This window comes from Eleginops maclovinus, chromosome 13, assembly GCF_036324505.1.
Source record: "Eleginops maclovinus isolate JMC-PN-2008 ecotype Puerto Natales chromosome 13, JC_Emac_rtc_rv5, whole genome shotgun sequence".
Lineage (NCBI taxonomy): Eukaryota > Metazoa > Chordata > Actinopteri > Perciformes > Eleginopidae > Eleginops > Eleginops maclovinus.
Genome location: NC_086361.1, coordinates 11147449 through 11163941, shown reverse-complemented (window position 1 = coordinate 11163941; position 16493 = coordinate 11147449). Strand labels below are relative to the sequence as shown.

The 16493-nt window shown below is 40.2% G+C and overlaps 1 protein-coding gene across 13 annotated transcripts in view; it reads left to right on the top strand.

Moving 5' to 3' along the window:
- The first annotated feature begins 73 nt into the window (after positions 1-73).
- The window catches only part of LOC134875463 (sodium bicarbonate cotransporter 3-like), a 36583-nt gene continuing 20163 nt past the window's right edge, over positions 74-16493 (top strand). For 12 of the 13 annotated variants that reach the window (XM_063900061.1, XM_063900060.1, XM_063900059.1 and 9 more), the window contains exons 1-3: positions 74-230; positions 13526-13607; positions 15560-15706. In XM_063900061.1, coding sequence (XP_063756131.1) covers positions 189-230; positions 13526-13607; positions 15560-15706 — 271 coding nt within the window. In that variant the 5' untranslated portion in view covers positions 74-188. Of the gene's footprint in view, positions 231-4931; positions 5144-13525; positions 13608-15559; positions 15707-16493 lie in introns of those variants that run through there. The other variant, XM_063900050.1, reaches the window with a different exon arrangement.

Here is a 16493-nt window from a genome sequence, read left to right as displayed (position 1 = left end):
GCCGGGTATTGAATTTGAATTGGCATTCAACCCCTGTCAATCATGTTTAGAGGCGTGTCCTTGCTGTGTCGTTAGGGAAAGCACAGCAGTACTCCCAGTTCATACAAGTGTCACCGTCCTGGTCTCTACTGTACATCAACTGTTAAAAATACAAGCTAACGGTTGGCAGGCGACCGGCGGCAGGTGATATGGACGAACCATCGGAACAAATGAGGCCGCTTCTGAGAACAGTAAGTACCCGCCCAGCACAGTTCACCGTTAGCCTTCCATTATTTGTGTGGCTCTTTGTCCGTGTTTGCCCCTTGTTTGCCAAGCAGCAGCAAGAAGTACTGATGCTTGGGAGTCAGATTCAGTAAGGCACCATCCGGCGGCTGCTATTGTTAGCCGGCTTTCTACTTCTGACACGTGGCATGGTTACAAGTTGTGTTAATATCTCTTGTGAAAGTAAACGAATACGTTCATTCAAACGTGGTTTATAGAGAGGGGTTTCTCTGACCACTTTATATGTATGTTTTAGTCTATCTTTTTCTTGTATTCAGTTAGTAGTGTTACTTGCTAACGTTTATGTAGTAGCCGGGCAGCGAGCAGAATCAAGCCTGTTTTGTGACGTTATTAACCTTATTAACCGTAGTTAAACGGTTGTTTGTCCCGTTCCCTGGCAAGTCTCGACAACGATGTTTATGCTGCTAGACAAACTAAAATGTACAGATAAATACCTTTTTTGTAGGCATTGTTTGATACCTGACTTTTAATGACTGCTTTGTAGCATTTCCCCTCACGCTCAACAGGTCTACCCTTCCGTTATTGTATAGTGTGTGCCCTAGTTATTTAGTTGATACGATCCACTGATACATTTAACCACTTAAAAGGCTAATTTGTATATCAAATGCGCCCAAAATAGATCCACCTTCTTTTGTGACATTTCCAAGTCAGGAAATGCTGCTAGTTTTACAGTGCTTTTGCCACTAGAGAGGTAAAACAAACATGAAACTGGAAAATAAATTGTTTGCACATTATCAGACACATGAGTGACAGTACATCAACCAAACTCTCTTGAATGTGACATTTTAACTGAGTCGTTAGCCATGTAGAGGCCCACATCCTGTATGTTGGGTGTAACTTTACAGTGACAGATGGGAGGATGAGTGTTAAGGAGCCCAAAAAAAAAACATGTTTCAAAGTTAAAAATGCATACCGACTGTCTGACTTCAGTGTTGGTGTAGGGTTGTCCACTACTACGTTTGTGTGTGTTTGGGGATCTCCCTATATGTGCGTGCATGTATGAACATGTGCATGCCTCTGAGGAAACTTGACCCCTGGCCCAATGAAAGGTGTAGCTGGATAGCTGTGCAGGCCTACTTCCTTCCCAGGCATGAAAGTCAATGCATTCACTGTGACACATAATCATTCAACTGCTTCTTACCTCATTCAGGCTCTGGGTTTATTAACTGTGCGTCTATCTGGGGTTCTGCTATCTAATGAATAATTGGGATTATTTTGAGTGGTATTGCCCATTTGATATGATTGACAATATAGGAGGGTTATATTGAATAAATATGTGTTATGTTGTCGTTAGGTTTTCAGAAAAATATTTGTTGGCCGGGATATATCCGCAGCCTCACAATAGTTGATTCAAAATGGTATTGTAACACATGTTCAACCTTTTTAGCAAGTGCTTTATGTGATTTTAATATTGCCATTTCTTCCCAAAGAACATACCCTTGGTTGAACTTTGAGTCAGACATTCAGCTAGTGTGTGCATGTTTGAAACGCATGAATCTGGTTCAAACAAGAAGACTCTTGTTGTCATCAGGCTTGCTGGTTGACCAATGCTATTTTAGGGAGTCAATTTGAAAGTGAAACGTTGCTGCCGTTGGCTATATATATGGTCTTGACCTGTGATAATCTCTCTAAAATATATCCAATTAGTTTTTCCCCAAAACTTTTAATAATTTCAAAAACTAGTTTTACACTGGGAATTAACCCACAGCATGCTGTCACTGTGTTCTGCTAGCTGTTCTGCTGCATTTATGTCACCAATTATCATCTTAGGCTTTATTTGTGGCATTTATAGAAGGCTGCTTAGAAGGCTTTGGCTTTAACCTCAGTGTTCTTCATCTCTGCTGCGTGTTTTGCATGTTTAGCCTTTACTACGAGTGCTTAGTGGGCAGATTAGGCCTATACACAGTGTAATGAACTCTCTGCTTTTAAACTAGTACTGGTAAAGATGGGTTGAGGTTTGAACGGCTACAAATCAGAAGTCACTGAAAGAAAAATGAAGGATTATGATAGCAATATTATAGTTTGAAAACCAGGTTAAACGTTAAAGCCCTTTTTTTGCATTTGGTCAATCTGTCATGTCTTGCTTAATACGATCACACTTTAGTTACCGACCCCCTGACCTCTGTTTATGAACTTATGACTTACTCATTTGGTTGTACAGTGTAAGCGTTGATTGAATTTTGCTTCACGTGTTCACCAGCGTGCCAAGAAAAGAGGGATTTGTACGTCCTGCTGCTCGACCAGTGCAAAAGGGTTTTAGTCCCGCCAGGGTAGGCTCTATGAGCTGGACTATTATTGGCTCAGCACTTACCGCTAGGGTTGGAGAGTGTTTTATGAAGCTTACTAACTGTATGACACTGCTGAATGGGTAATTACACCCAATGGGCCTCAGTTCTGTTGGTGCTGTGTTCTGTTCAGCCATACTATTAAGATAATATGCTGAAACTAATTCATTCCTACCCTAACCAGGCTAATTCATGTACACAACAGTGAGGCTGTTTGCTTATATTTTACTACTTTCTGTGAGAATGAAATATACTTTCAGAAAGTGTAATGGGATCAAACAGTACAGCAGGCCATAGGTTTTAAATACATGTTTTCAATCAGTCCACTACATCAATTAGATATTGACTAAGTAATGTGTATCATAATCTTTCAAGGCGTTTCTGACTCAAAGCAAAAGTTGTTTTTTAATTGGATTTCTTTTTGCTTGCCATAGTAAGAAAAACAAGTTGGGCTATTATTATAACCTATTTTTTTAAAGTTCTATAAGACTCAACTAAATACATTTCAATACATTTACTCATTCATTCCCTTCGCCACTTACATTTCTACTTGTCTAGCCTCTAAATAACCTCTGCGAGTATCGAACAATACCTTAAAGGTAATGTTAAATTCAGTCTTGCTTGTTTAAGGCTTTGAGATTGCACTAATCTCTCTGGTAGTATGCCTCTGTCTACCATGTGTACAGTGAGGATTAGAATTATGCGATTGATTAAAACTTGAACAATTCTTCAACCCTATCACTGTACTGTTAAGTGTGTTCTGATTCTTCATGGTTGAAGTGCGAGTCCTGATGGTAGCATATAGGCGTAATGGTTTTTCTGTTTGGTGGGGATATCGGCTTAACCTGGGATGGATAATGGATCTGAGACTATGAGCAGTTAATCGTTGTACCCTAAGCCTCTTTCAAGATGCACACGCAATCCTGTACCCTTTACAAGAAGTGGAAATTATAGCATTGCTGTAAAGGTATGAGTTTATTGACCAAAAAACCTTTCAACTATCTGTTCTTTAGTGTGCGTATTTGCCGTTTCTCCTGCCTCCTATGAAAATAAACAGAATATTATGTACATTTTTCTTTATAGAGATCAATTCAAGCTTTTAAAATCATGCTAACATTGCATGGCTATCACTATCAATAATCCATGCGGTTGTTTTTTCATACCAAAAACAAACAGTCACAGAGTCGGCTGAAAGCGTGTGAAAGTTTACACTCACCCAGCTTTAAGGGGTCTCTGTTATCTGGTCTGTACCAGGGGTTCCATTGACAGCTTTCACTCAGGCCCCAAACAACAACAAACGGAGTGTTGGTTAGGTATTAAAGCGCCATCAATCTCTCTAGCCCTCTTTTTTTATTCTTAATGCGCAACTGTTTTCCTCTTCATTTGAACAACACAGCGCAGCAAGTTGAGGATGCGATTATTTTCCTTGTCTTGCATTACAATGAACAGTTTTATTGGGTTTGACATTTGGAGACACCCCTCTTTTTTTGAATTTCATAAACTAAATTCTAATATTTATTGATTAATTAATAATACAAATAATAGCTGCAGCCCCATTTTAAGTTAAAGCTCTTAATCCTTATTTTCTGTCAGCTTTCAAAAACAAAAGCAGAAAACCTTGCAGCATAATACTAGTGCACATGGCTTTTTGTTCAGTCTCAAGTTTAGCTCTGCAAAGGTTCCTTTAGATGGCACTCTTTCTATTCACTTTTATTTACGCTTTGTATTCCTCATTGTCAGGGGTATCTCTAAGTTTGGTTTCATCTTTGCCCTTATTGTGTTGTAGTAAATCTACTTGGAAGTGTCTGGCGCTGTAAACAGGTGATACATCAAAGCCAAGAGTATCTCTGGACTGTACTGCGGTCCCGGATGTTAAATAAAAAAATATTTGCTGCTTAGGTTTCACGAATATGTTCTTTTTGCCCTACTCGTATAACAGATCTTTTTGTGGGCTGGAGACAACCGAGCCATAGTTTTAGTTAAAAATAAAATTACAGGTTGTTGATAGACATGTGCAATCTGCCGTCAAAGGCATGGAGACACTTGAAGTTGAATGAATACACAGCACTATCTGTCCTTTTTCAATTCATTGCACCCTCTGAGGAATGCAGAGCTCACACGTGTGCATGTTTCTATTTATCTGTGTTGGGGGTGGGTTTTCATTTGTGACCTGAATACCTCAGCGGGTGAGCATTTGAATGTCCTCCAAATGTGTGTGTGCGTCACCCTTGAGGTTCTGTGTGCGTTTTTTTAAGCTGTTGGCCGGGCAAATAAAATATTCATGGTGGCATGGTGGGATTGGCTGCTGAGCCAAGAGAGGGTTGACAGGGTAGAGCAGGGCACCGTGTTTTTAGAAGCAGCTCGCTCCCTCTCTCCCCTCCTCTCTCTGTATAAAGAGATGAGCGCAGGAAGGGGCAACAGACGAGTGCGACAGTGTCTCTATTAGCGCTTAGCTCACACACACCTTCTTCAATAGAGATCAGGAAAGAGGAACGGTCTCGCGTCCTTGCTGCCTGTGCTTTGCGGATGTTTTAGTCTAAATGGACGATTCGAGCGAAGGGGAGCATGTGCTTACGGTACGTCTGGTTCTGTGTGCCTTACTGCCATGTTCTGCACTGTTTTGTATTGGTTTGTGCTCTTGTGTTCTTCTCCGGTAGAGTGGAGTGGTCTGTAATGAATGTGGCAGGTGGTCAACGCAGAGAAGCTGTTGCCTCATCGGAGACATGTCTCTCCAAATGGAAATGTTTCCTTTCTAGTCCTTTTTATCGCCTCGAGGAGCAGAGAGGAAACTGACAGAGACAGTTATAGCTGCTTAAAGGAGCGGGACAAGGAGAACAGGAAGCAAGAGAGGAGAAAGACGAGGAGGGTTGGGAAAAGCGGGGGGGGGGTCTGCCAAGGTGGCTGAATACACACAAGGTGCATGCTGTCAATGGAGATGTTTATTGACTGACGTTAAATCAAATTAAATGCTTGTTATTATTCAGTCTGGTGCAAAAATGATTATGCTCAGAGTGGGAGCAACGAAGGAGGGAGGGCTGTTGGAATGGAATGGAAAATATTTGTGAGGCAGAGAGAGGGGATGGTTTCCATCTTTATGTTTGTCTGCAAAGTCTGTGCATGTTTGGAAGTGACGAATACATCTGTTGGAGACTATGATTAGTGTCTGTTTATTTCCCAACGTTTCTGCCAGATGAAATATCTTCACGGCTTTTTAAACCTAAAGATTCAATTACATCTTCACTCAGGAGACATTAAATACAGGTTACAAGCTTTCCACAACCTCTGCCCTCTTAGATTTGCCCTGTTCGTAGGTGAGGCTGCAGACCGGTAAATAATTGAATGGCTAGTCAGCAAAAGTCAGCAACCTATAGCTGCCATCAGATCATACCACTCTTTAGGGCTGCACCATATAAGAATTTTGTTTTCATCGCAATGTCAACTTGTGCAATGAACACACCACCAACATTGTGTGTTAGCAGTATACTGAAAGCAGCACACCTACATCTCGTTTTGTTCATTGCAACTTGTATCATTATCATACTATTTAACATTATTGCATATTGGGTATTTTCCCCATACTGTGCAGACTTCATTGTTATCTCAGGGTTTCCATTTGTTACCCAGCACCTGCTAAGCATCATGGATGTTTGTGCCTTCCTGAAAACAGTTTCTTAAGTTATGTTATACAAATGTGATGTCCATATATTCTAATGTATATCATTTGGTTAGGAGCCATCAATTATCTCCCAAATGTCTATCATCTTTCTGCTTTCAGAAATACTTAACTTAAATGACATTAATTGGCAGCACAATATTCTCATCCATAGTATTTTAATTGAACATTTTGGCAGTCTGAGACGAGGAGATTTTCAGTAATCTGCAGGGACAGGTCTCTCGCTATGTAACACCCCTCTTACGTCAGGCTGGATTGGAAGCGGTCCCAGTAAAGCAGGGCTGGCGAGGTGCTGCGATTACAGGGACGCAGGCCTTGTTGAGTGGCTGCTTGTTTTATTCACTGTCTGTTTGACTGAAGAGGAGTTTGGCGCTGCGTGGTTAAATCTCTCCTGCATTCTAACAAGTGGGGTTTACAAACACGCTGTCAATAATTAGAACATCACGCTTAAATGTGAGAGAGAAATAAATGATTAATCATTTGAATTGGAAATGCCACACTTTCTCTGGTTCCAGTCAATTGTTTTTTAAATGTGCCACTTCTGACACTTAAAATTGTGATTGGCATTTATCAGTATTTGTGACATTTCATTGGGGCCAAAAGAGAAATGGTTCCCAGTGAGGTTTTGTTTGCAATTGCTTTATGAGGAATGAAGACTCCACAGGGCACCTTTTTTTAAACGGAGCAATAATCATTAATCAGCCTAGGGAAAAGCATAAAAACAATACCAAGAAAATAATGTGTTAGGCTACATTGAATATGCCAAGAAACAAATAAGAGAGACATTTCCCCCCAAAATATTAATATTAATGCATGGTTTAATGTGTCATAAAGCAAAGGCCAATTTAATCTCAACATGACCAAATACAGAGGTTGTTATTTGACTAAATATCAATTAATCCTAGACCCCAACAAAGAACGGAGAATAGGACATACGTTCGTTTAAGATATTAAGTAGGGATGCACCGAAAATTCGGCCACCGAAAATTTTCGGCCGAAAATGGCCCAAAAGTGCATTTTCTGTTTTCGGCCGAAACACTTTTGTCACCGAAACAACAAGGCCGAAACAGAACGTTGTGATGATGACGCAAGCAAAAAAACCGTGAACAGCACTCGGGCCAACATGTCTGCGGTGTGGACGCAATTCACTGTGTCTGAAAAAGAACAACGAATAGCAATTTGCAATACGTGTAAAGCCGAAATTTCTAGAGGGGTTATATCTGCAAAGAGTTTTTCCACGTCGGGTTTAATTCATCATCTTAAATCAAAACATCCCGATCGCTATTCTGAATTTGAGAAAAACGCGGCACAGAAAAGGAAAGCCATTCCGAGCACACCGAATCCGTCTGTGGCAGACGTTTTTGAAAAGGCCAAAAAGTTTCCCAGTGATGGTGCCAAGGCTAAGGGCATTACACAAAAAATGATGGAATTCATTGCCTTAGATGATCAGCCGTTCTCTGTTGTAGAGGACGTGGGATTTCGTAGGCTGATAGAGCACATTGAGCCCCGTTATGCCATACCGAGCAGACGACATTTCTCAGACATGTTTACCTGAGCTGTTCAATGTTGTTGCAACTCACGTCCATGAGCTTATGGCATCTGATATTTCAGCAATCAGTTTCACGACCGATATATGGAGCTCAGACGTCAGCATCACGAGTATGCTCAGTCTAACTGCACAGTGGATCGACACAGATTTCAAGCTGCAAAAGATTCTGCTTAATTCACAAGAGTTTCGATGCACTTGACTTAAATGCACTTTGTTTTTTTATGAGAGAACATATTTAATTTTACAATATTTCAGCAGGCAAGTCAGTTTACAGGCCTGTACATTATTATTTCATGTAGGCTACACATGTGTGGTCAAGTTAAACATTTCATTTTATTTTATATTGTGCATAATGTCAGTTCTAAATAAATATTTTCATAATTTCGTGATTTATTTATTCTTTGAATTGCAACGCCTTGATTTTTAGTAAGGTTAGCACACAGTCATAGCCATAAATGCAATGGTACTAATAATTGGAATAATAATTTATTTCGGTGTTTCGGTTTTCGGCCTTGGTTTCCTCATTTTCGGTTTTCGGTTTCGGCCAAGAATTTTCATTTCGGTGCATCCCTAATATTAAGACAATCTTGATGGTAAACTTGTAAAATGTCACTGTAGGCCAAGTAAAATATTTCTGAATCTGAAATCCCCCCCGCCTGGATACATCCACAGGTTTTCCTACATATTTTCCCATCTTACATGCTGTACTTCTTTCTTTCCTATTGGATGGAACATGGAAAGCCTTGTGTTTACTCTTAAAGGTTCATATGAATCGTAAATCCTAAACTCCTGCATAATACCCAACACATCGGTGATTTGATCGCCTAAGCTGCTGTTAAAGCCAGAGGACATGCTTACAGTGTGCATCAGGGCAGCATTAGTTGCATGGAGTTTAGATTTCTGACTTTCAAAACCGCAGCAGTACGATTAAGCAGATCAAATTGATGTTGTTTGGGGTTTTGAGTTAGCATGTATGTTTGGTGGTGAAGCCCTCAGATATGCTCTGTGGAAAAGGGAAACGATACACTTTTACAGCTACATGTAAAGTCTATAGGCGTTGAAGGTCTTATTACTAAAAGGCTTTTTGTGTATAACTATGAAACACCTGGAGTCTTTTATCTTATTGGACTTCATTTTGTTTTTTGCTGGTTGATGTTTGGGAGCAGAGGTTTGAGTCCTATATTTTCACCACACATATTTCACACTTCATATTATTATTCCCACAAGACTCATGTTAAACAGACCTGAGGAGGAGGGGGCATGATTTAGAAGAAGAAAGATGAGTGTCACTTTTTACCGTGTGATTGTGAGGTTGCCTTCTGTCTTTGATTGTTATTTGGAACCCACTCTCTACTCGTCCAGCATTTGTACCCTTTAAGGTGTTTTGCTTGAGTAACGCCGGGCTTATCCGGCACCAGATTTCAACTTTTGTTCCCGGGTGGCATTGGTGTATTTCTGATATGAATTCCCTCCACTGTCAGACATTGGTTTTGTCAGTGGTAGGGGGAGCAGAATGTGTAGCTAGATCCTATGCGCACTGTTCCTGTCATGTGGCAGTACAGGTCTCAGTGGACACTGGATGGACAGGAAACAATGTGCTTACATGTAGCTAGGCCTACTGAGGGGTTTCTTATACCATGGTGACGTGGTATTATCTTGATCACTATCTGGCATTTATTGAGCTTCCTGGTTACAGATGTATTGACCCAGATCTACTTAGAAACTGCAGCTGTGCTTATCCAACACTTTAGGCATATTAAAAACAAACATTATACAATCATAATGGACATCACTACACAAATATATGTCTTGATCCACACAGTTAAGATCACAGTGCTAGGCAAATATAATCTGGTTTCCTTAATTGTTTAGGTCAAGCCAGAGAAATATTACGCTTCGGCTTATATTGATGTCACTATGTGGTGGCTTTTTGTACTCCGCTGGCAATTTTTTTCCCTACCCACTAAGCCCACAAATGCAGCTCCCCACTGGCTCTGCTTCTGTAGCCCAACCACAGCTGTGCTTTGTAGGCATAATGGCCAATTTCCTCCCTGGCCTAGGGGCTGTGACTGATAGACAAGGGTTTATTTTGGACAAGCTATGTGACAGGTTGCATCATGTGTTCTTAAAATGTACCAATGTGGGGTGAGGGCACGACAGACTTTATCAGGTGCATATACTTCATTGAACGGGCAGTGACATGCATATATACCATGGAAAACCTGTTGTTTACACGGTAAAAGTGGTATTTTAAGAAGCTTAAAAATAAGAGGATACTCATGAAGAAGGAATGCTTTTACTCCAGCTTTGTGCTCCCTGCTTTGTAAACATTGGTTCATGTGATTACGACACAACCGGAACTATGACCAGTAGCCAAGCAAAACAGTATTTCATTAACTAGTTTTAAATGTTTGAATTTTTTTTTAAAGAGAGTTTTTACAAATCATAATCTCAAATCTTTTTTTAAATGAATTACCTAAAACTGAATGACATCAAGTTCAAATGTCTGTTCTTTGGAAATCTCTGAAGGCTTCAGCTAATTGACTGATGGACCAAAACATTAGCTTATTGTTGTGATGCTGGAAGCCTAAGATCCAGTGACCTCGCATCTTACATGACCATGACCAGCCACTCCAGCTTTAGTCGACTTTGGACAATGGAGGAACTCCAGTTACTACAGACAGATAATGTCTTGCTGCTCTTCTGCAGCTGTTTACCGCTCCTCATCGGAGGCACTGTCAGAGAGCAACATGGCTCATTATCATGCAAATCCACTCGCAACTGGGACACACAGGCACGATCACAGATGGCATCAGTCTTTGTAGGTGGGGTTCTAACAGGAGAATGATTATGGTAATATATGTGTGGAACTCTGAATGTCATTGAAGACCTATTCCTAGTAGTACCCCAGTAAGGAAACAGGGAAAGCAGCAGATAGAAATAGAGTCAGTCCTTTCTACCAGACTGAACCTTTAGTGTAGTGAAGGGGGACAGGCATGCGGGGGCAAACACACGAGGCCCTGATGTCATCCACGTATCATGTGTCTTTTCACCATGTGGCTGTCATCATCACTTTTGTTTCTACACCCCCCTGCATGGCAGCAGTGTCTCTCTGTGATTGGTTAAAGTGATCAAAAGGATCAACCAATGAGGGATTGTGTTGCGTAAAAAGGGTTGTACACGACACAGGAAGCAGTGGTTTATTTGCAGCAATGTGTCTGATTATGTGGCCTATAGGAAAGTTAAATATGAAAAAAATCATAGAACAAAAAAGCAGAAATGTATTTTACACTTGTCATCTGCAACATGGTATTAAAGCACAAGCACTCAAAATCTATACTATCAGACATGTCACACACTTATGATATAAAGACCTATCTCTTATTCCAGCCGATCGTATCAGCCTGGCTTTCAAAGCCACCTTCAACTCACTGCCACCCTGTAGTGTTTAACCACTCTATATAAATGTGTGTCTAAAAAAAGCAGTTCCTTCTTTGTCCCAATACATCACGCTAGCTGATCGTGGGGCCGAGCTGGCCTTCCTTCTATTGATTCACACGATGCGCACTGAAAGAACAGCTGGATGAAGCTTACATGAGGTGCCAAATTCACATTATTTTCACGAAGATTGGACTCACTGGGAGGGCATTGGTATCAGTTGCTGGATCCTGGTGGTGGACCCACAGGGATTTCTCCTAGCACATTTAGTTCTGTTTTGGCCACACATGCAAGTGTAATTGGAGATGTGTCTCTATGGCTGCTTTAAATGTTCTTGAGGTTAAAGTGTTGTCTGGGACAAGCTTGGTTTGGGTTGAGGCGCTTTATAGGGTGTGCGTGCGTGCGTGCGCATGTGTGATTGTTGACTTACATTTCCGTTATGGGAACTAGTTTTGAGTTTCAAACTGTATAAAGGTTGGGTCGTATAAGGTTAGAGGTAGTATTGGGATATCCTCATAGTAAGTGTTGAGGTTTAAAGCATGCGGATACTGCTGATGATTAAGGCTGGGATTTCAGGAGAGAGGGGGGCGGGGGGGAGTCCCCTCACACATACAGCAGTTGTATGTGTGTGTTTAGGTTAGGGCTGAACGATTTTGGAAAATAATCGCGATTTTTTTCCTCAATATTGCAATTGCGATTTAATATGCGATTATTTTTTCAAGCTCCTCTTATGTATTTTTCAACAAACACAAGCAATAAATCAATCGTGATTACAATCGTGAACCTCATGAGGTAGCAACAGTAGCGAGGCACGTTCTGCACAATACCTGACGTTGCGCAGCATCTTCCTTTTTAAAGCCAAAATAATTCCACACAACTGACGTGCCGTCCCTCTTCGGTACCAAACTTCCAGCCGTGCACTCTTCTGACGAGCCTGAGGCCATTGTGCAACAGGTTCAAGCGCAGCGTTGACTTCTTTCCCTGCCTGCACGGCTCGCTCGCAAGTCACGTGACCAGATCACGTGACCAGTCAAATCGCAGCCTTTGCGGTTGGAAAATCTCGTTTTGTCATATCGCGATATTATCGCAAATGCAATTAATCGTTCAGCCCTAGTTTAAGTAGTGTTATTTTTTTCTAAGGCACTATAATTTGATAAAGAATACTAACGAAATGCACATTTTCAGTTGTGTACCCTGGGAGCTTTACGTCTCCTCTAATTGGATCCTTCTATCTGTTGATGTTTCTATGACATTAATATCTGACTGATCATTTTCACTAAGGTCATAAACTTTGTTTTAATGAGTGGAGACAGCCTCTTAATGTTTCCATCCAACTAAACAGTTTATGGCATGGACCAACAATGAATATATATTGCAATAGAGGCTAATTAGTTTGTGAAAAAGGATAATCTGCTTAATAGGCTGTCCTTTTAAGCACATCTGCCAAATAGAGTCTGTTTGTCAGAGTATATATTTGTGTTGTGTTCTATGATCATGGTCAACTAACCATTAAGTACACTTAATTATATTTTCTTTTATATTATGACCGGAGATGTTGACTGCCTTGTTTAAGTGTTGTGGTGATGTGCTGTTGGTGGTGGCCATCTGCAAAGTCATTTGTTTGCTTTATTCAAACACATAAACACCGAGCTATAGAGGGATTTGGTATGGGTTTAAAAAAACAAACAGGATCCCTCACTAAACCTACTGTTGTATAACATATCCTGGATGTCAGAGGAAATGTAAAGCATGCTGTGTTCCCACCAGTCTTATCATGGCCTGAGTTTTTTTCTCTGCCCTGCTAGTTCTCCTAATGCTTCTGCTACGTCTTACTGCCACTGTAACAGATTCTATATCTGCCACTACTGTTTATCAACCCACCTCGGATATATATTCCTATCTGGTGACGGTCTATCTGGAATAACGCTTGAATTTAAATATATTTTCATTCGGTTATTGTTTCTAACACTGATCCATTATCGGAGACGTCTTAGTGATTGTCTGTTGTGTCTGGTTATGTTAGCTACTACAAGTAAGACATGCTTTGAATGTGTTTTCTTTCCTAGTTGTTCACTTGCTTTTCATGTCCATGTGTATTAATAAGTATTTAGTCTCATTACAAAAGCCGCAATTCAGGATTAATTTGTATACAAAGCTACTGTATATGAACCAGTAAAATAGTTGAGGTTAACATTTGAATTAAAACAATTTATTTGCACGGTTTAAATTTGTGTTGTTTTCTTTTTTATTTATAATGTATCGTTCAATCTCCTTTGCTCTTTCTCCTGTTGTTCTCAGGGTCTAGATGAGGAGGCATTAGTGGACCATGGAAAGAGCAGCTTCACTACTCACACAAACTATGAAAAGGAGGATTTGGACAGTAAGTTTGAAGCCACACTGAAAACACTTTTCTTGTGTTGTGTGTTTCTGTGTTTTTTTTAATTGATGGAAAGTGTAGTTTTCCAAGCCCAGCACACATGGAACGCCTGGCAGGAAGAATTTATTGCTTTCTTCTGTATTTCTTTTATGAAACAAACCATTCATTTAAAGTTCCTTCATTCACTTGTTGCTGATCACTTTAAGAGCGACACACCAGGTTCTGTATAATTAAGACACTTTTGGCCCTTATGATGCGGTTTGGGAGATTTTGTGTTAGAGCTGGGGAGGAATCAATATCATCGCTTGTTGACTCTGTCAATAAAATGTATCACAATTAATTAATCCAAGCAAAATGTCTTCAAAAGTAAAAAAATGAGTTGTTGAAATGAATTGTTTCGTGTGTTTTTGTTTTTACACCATTTTATTAGTTGATGAATTAATGAATATCCAAACAAGTGCTAAGATCAGATAGTTAACGGTATGACTGTAAGAGAAATATTGAATATAAAGGATATCATGTTTTGTGACATTCTAATGCTTCTCAAACACACTTGTATAATATAATATAGTTTACATTCAAAGATTAACTCTGTCAATACTTTAATTCATTTGCAATGATACATGCCCTCTCACAAGAGTGCTGTGGTGTTTGATGTTGCAGGGACTCTCATCGCTCTGATCATATTTTATGTATATGGTGATCTTTTCTTAATACTCAGACAGACAGACATATTTAGTTTCCTAGTTTAGTTTTAATCGCAACATGTTGCCTTGCTGTAAGTGTCGCTATATTAATATCTCTTGTATCATAAGACGTCCGATTCTCGCCTAAACTCAGCACTAGTTGATGGAATTCAACAGTCAATGCTTTTCACAACAAACGCCGTTACCACCTATAATATGTCCCTCGGGTGTTTGCTACTTGTCCCTCTGTCCTCCCCTCCAGCACTCTGCTCTTTCTTTCTATCGGTCCACAGCTCTTCATATCCTCCACTCAGTAATATCTCCATTCATCTCTTTTCTCTCCTTTTGTGACACCGGTGAAGCCCTCTGCTCTCTGTCCAGCCAGGCTGTTTATTTTCCATCTTCTTTCATCTCCCAAGTCTTCTCTCTTTCTTCCTCTTTCTTTCTTCCTCTGTCTCCGTTCCTCTCCATCTGTTCAGCTCATGTGTCACTTAGGCCTTCCTGTGAATGCTGCATCTTGGTTTCATTCCCCCAGGGTTCCTTCTCAAATCAAAGAGAGATGACTCATCTGTGAAAAATGAGTATTGGCAGAGAATATAGGGCGAAAATAGGGCGTTTGCATTTCAGATCACAGTTCCTGTGTGGTAGTGCAAATAATGAGGGGAAGTAAATACAACTTTGGGGAGAACAGAGAGGGGTGAAAAAAGTCAAACATTGTACTCTGGTTTCCCTCAAGTTGATTATCTAGAGCACTCCAATGAAAAGGAAAGAAGTTTTCCATCTTCTGTCTTAAATGTTAGTGTCTGTTCAGTTGTAAATGACTGACACTGTAATTGTAGGCTCAAAATGTAAGTTTACAATTTCCTGGATATATAAATTGAATTTAATATATATCTGATGTTGTCCCTAACATACTTGCATAATTGTTAACAGAGGTGGAAATCTGCTTCTGACTTCAAGTTCAACATGATTTATGATAGAAATCCGCTCATCAGATTGTACAGAATACTGTGGATGGGACGTGTTGTAGACATATAGAACTTTATTTTATTTAAATTGAACATACTTTGTTAAAACAACAAAGTTAACTTTATTTTAAATGACAAAAAAATAGTTTTGTCATTTAAAATAATGCTGAAATTGTTACTCAAATTGTGAACTGTATTCAATCTTCTGCATACTTTGAGTTAACAGTTGTTTCGGTTTTGTCCTTTTTCAATTTCTGCAGATGTTATGTAAATGTATAAAGTGCGCTTTTCTTTTCCCTAGGCCACAGAGCTGTGTATGTAGGCGTCCACGTTCCTCTTGGAAGGGAGAGCAAACGGAGGCATCGCCATCGAGGACACAGACACCACCGAAAGAAGAAAGAGAGAGACTCTGAGGAGGGGAAGGACGATGGCAGGGAATCCCCCACTGGTTGGAAACACTTGTTCTTAATGTCTTCATGCCCCCACACCACTCTTTTATTATAATCCCCCTCTCTACAGAGTTCCTATAACAAATTACTCTTCCTTTCAGTTAATGTCTGCTTTTAGAGCGTATAAAAGCCTGTAGTTTAAGGAGTCATGTGTGGCGTTAAAGGTATGATTTGGAATCAAAAACCCTTTTAGAAAAACACAGATTACCAGGTTATATTACCTCTCTGGTTATCTTACGCTTCTCCCTCTTTCAAACAGTTCTGAATAAAACATTCAGCTCTAAAAGGCATTAAAGGCCACTGGTAAATAGCCTCCAACACTGATTGACGGCGATGACATTTTAAGAGAGGTGTACATGCGCTATGTGAGAATTTGCTGTGTCAGATTGGCACAGAACTGCAAAACTCATAGGCAGCCAAACAATGCTTTGAAGTCTTTGAGGGGTTATCAAGTCCTTTATGACAACACCAAACCTGCATTGGTCCTGTTATCATGTTGATCATTGACTGAGGGCACGCAGCATCGCAATCTATGAGACGGTTCTACGTGTTTAGGCATAGTTGATGACTAATGGTGAGCACCAACACACAGCAGATCACCCCACAGTGTACCCATGTGTGAACAGAAATAACTCCTCTATTTGCATTCATTCGGTTTCTGCTCACTGGGTGCTTAGTCTTGTAATCTGCCATGTCTATTTCCATTTTCTCTTTGGTGCGACATGTCCTGATATCTGCCCTCTAATTCAATCAGGCATGAAAAGGACATTTCTGGAATGCTTTCAG